Raw genomic sequence first — 2,037 nt, 5'->3', positions numbered from 1 at the left:
AGCTTCTTGTGCATCTCCAGCCTTCTCGGACAGTAGAGCATGAGCAGCTGAAAAGTCCTTGAAGTAGTGTAAGCACTACTTAGCAGCAACTAAAACATCAGTGTGTTATCAACATTATTCTCATAGTAAATCCAAAACACAGCACTATACCAGCTACTAGAAAGAAAATTAACTCTATCCCAGTCAAAAACAGGACACAATGCTGACTTTATCAATGTATTTCCAGGCTGAATGAGGGACATACTGTATACCTGGAGCGCAGGATTGGTGGTCGGTTGTTTGGTGAGCAGTTCAGGCACTTTCAAGCCCTGGGAGGTTGGAGGGAACTGCAGAATACGGTAAATATTTTCAAAGTTATGATGACTTTATGTTTAAGCATATACCTAAATAAAATAAAGCTGATTTTGTGTGTTTCCCACAAATAAGACTTGTCTAGTCAGCTTTCCTAACACTTTCTTATTAGAGGATGAACAACTTTGATTCCAAGGTATATGATCTCTTCCCAAGGCAATAGCTTAAACTCAGATTAGATAAAGCTTTTTGAACTGTTTTAAGCTGTTCTGTAAGGATAGGCATCTTTACAGACTCTCTTGGTTGTTCTGGGTGTGGCTAAATTGCAATATTACCTGTTAGCATACTGGTGGGCAGCTGAAAACTTGTCAGAATTATCTGCAAGCATGACCATCAGAATTTCCAATGCCTCATGCAAGTAACTGATTTCTTTTTTCCTGTGTACTGTGTCATAATTGAGCATATTCCTAATCTGTTACTGTCTAGAAGGGTTGTTGAACTATGCTACCTAAACACGAAACTAAACCTTAGTTTTCAGATTTCCAGCCTGTGATATTTCCAGCCCTCTCATTCAATTTGGTGATGCAGTTTACCTGGTTTACTATGAATATTTCCTCGTATTTTATTCTTTATACCACCCTTTTAAATCAAGTAGTTTAAATAGTTTGTTAATAAAGGGGTATAGATAGTTGATTAGGTGCTCGTGATTACGACAGACATGACAGTAATTAACTCCTTTGAGACAGCTGGAGCACAGGGTGATTGATCCTAACATCTTTCTGTTTGATACGCAATCAGACACTGATAAAACAAAATGAGAAAAAAGTTTAGTAAACTATGTTTTGTGCAGATTCAGAACTTCAGGAAAAAGAATTAGAAAGAATGCTTTGAAATGAGGCCACCTTAGCTTTGGATGGATTATAACTTTATAAATAGGATTAGTAATGATTTGCAAGAGTGCTAGTTTTCCTAGCATATATTTTCTTGTGTCTTTGTCACAGATAAATGCTCTTGGAGATAAAAATCCTGTAACAAACCTCATCCCTAATCTGAATGAAGTAGATCCTGATGTTGCCTATTCATCTGTTCCGTATGAAAAAGGCTTTGCTTTGCTTTTTTATCTTGAACAACTTCTTGGAGGACCAGGTAAGTGTTAGTCAGACTTTACATATTACTGTTTCCCATTCTAATTTCAAACACTGAAACAGTTTCTTTTTTAACCGTTAGATGTCTTCATTGGCTTCTTGAAGGCTTATGTTCAGCAGTTTGCTTATAAGAGCATAGTAACAGAGGACTGGAAGAAGTTCTTGTACTCCTACTTCAAGGATAAGGTTGGGTAGTATTTAAAACTAATTGCTTGAAACCTTTTAATTAGTGAAACTGTGGCATAGCTCAGGAATTACCTTCTTTAAGGACCAGTTCTTCATCTTTCTCTTCTTTATCTCAAGATCTTAATATGATGTAGTCTGGCATCTTACGAAGATGAGTTTGCATTATGATGCTTTTTTTTTTCCTCCTAGAAGGGAATATTTTGTTTTGAAGTAATCTATATAGGACTCTCCAGGATAATTGGAGGGAAGTTAATTAAAAAAAAAAAAAAAAAAAAAAAAAGATTGAAACTCGTTTTCATAGGGTATGCTTTTCTCTAAAAATAACACTTAAAATTGAATAAGAATTTGTGTTGCTCTGTAGGTAGATGTTCTTGATAAAGTTGATTGGAACTCATGGTTTCATGCTCCAGGAATG

The 2,037-nt window shown here is 35.8% G+C and overlaps 1 protein-coding gene across 1 annotated transcript in view; it reads left to right on the top strand.

The window, feature by feature from the left end:
- Positions 1-226: 226 nt before the first annotated feature.
- The window catches only part of LTA4H (leukotriene A4 hydrolase), a gene marked incomplete at its 5' end in the record, with an annotated part of 5,887 nt that continues 4,076 nt past the window's right edge, over positions 227-2,037 (top strand). The window contains 4 exons of the mRNA XM_009585077.1: positions 227-338; positions 1,293-1,437; positions 1,519-1,622; positions 1,984-2,037. The exon at positions 1,984-2,037 is cut by the window's right edge and continues 23 nt beyond it. Of these exons, the coding sequence (XP_009583372.1) occupies positions 227-338; positions 1,293-1,437; positions 1,519-1,622; positions 1,984-2,037 (415 nt within the window). The remainder of the gene's footprint in view (positions 339-1,292; positions 1,438-1,518; positions 1,623-1,983) is intronic.

The sequence above is a fragment of the Fulmarus glacialis genome, unplaced genomic scaffold (genome assembly GCF_000690835.1).
Source record: "Fulmarus glacialis isolate BGI_N327 unplaced genomic scaffold, ASM69083v1 scaffold17239, whole genome shotgun sequence".
Classification (NCBI taxonomy): domain Eukaryota; kingdom Metazoa; phylum Chordata; class Aves; order Procellariiformes; family Procellariidae; genus Fulmarus; species Fulmarus glacialis.
Note: the sequence above shows the minus strand (reverse complement) of the source record. Positions and strands in the feature narration are given on the sequence as shown.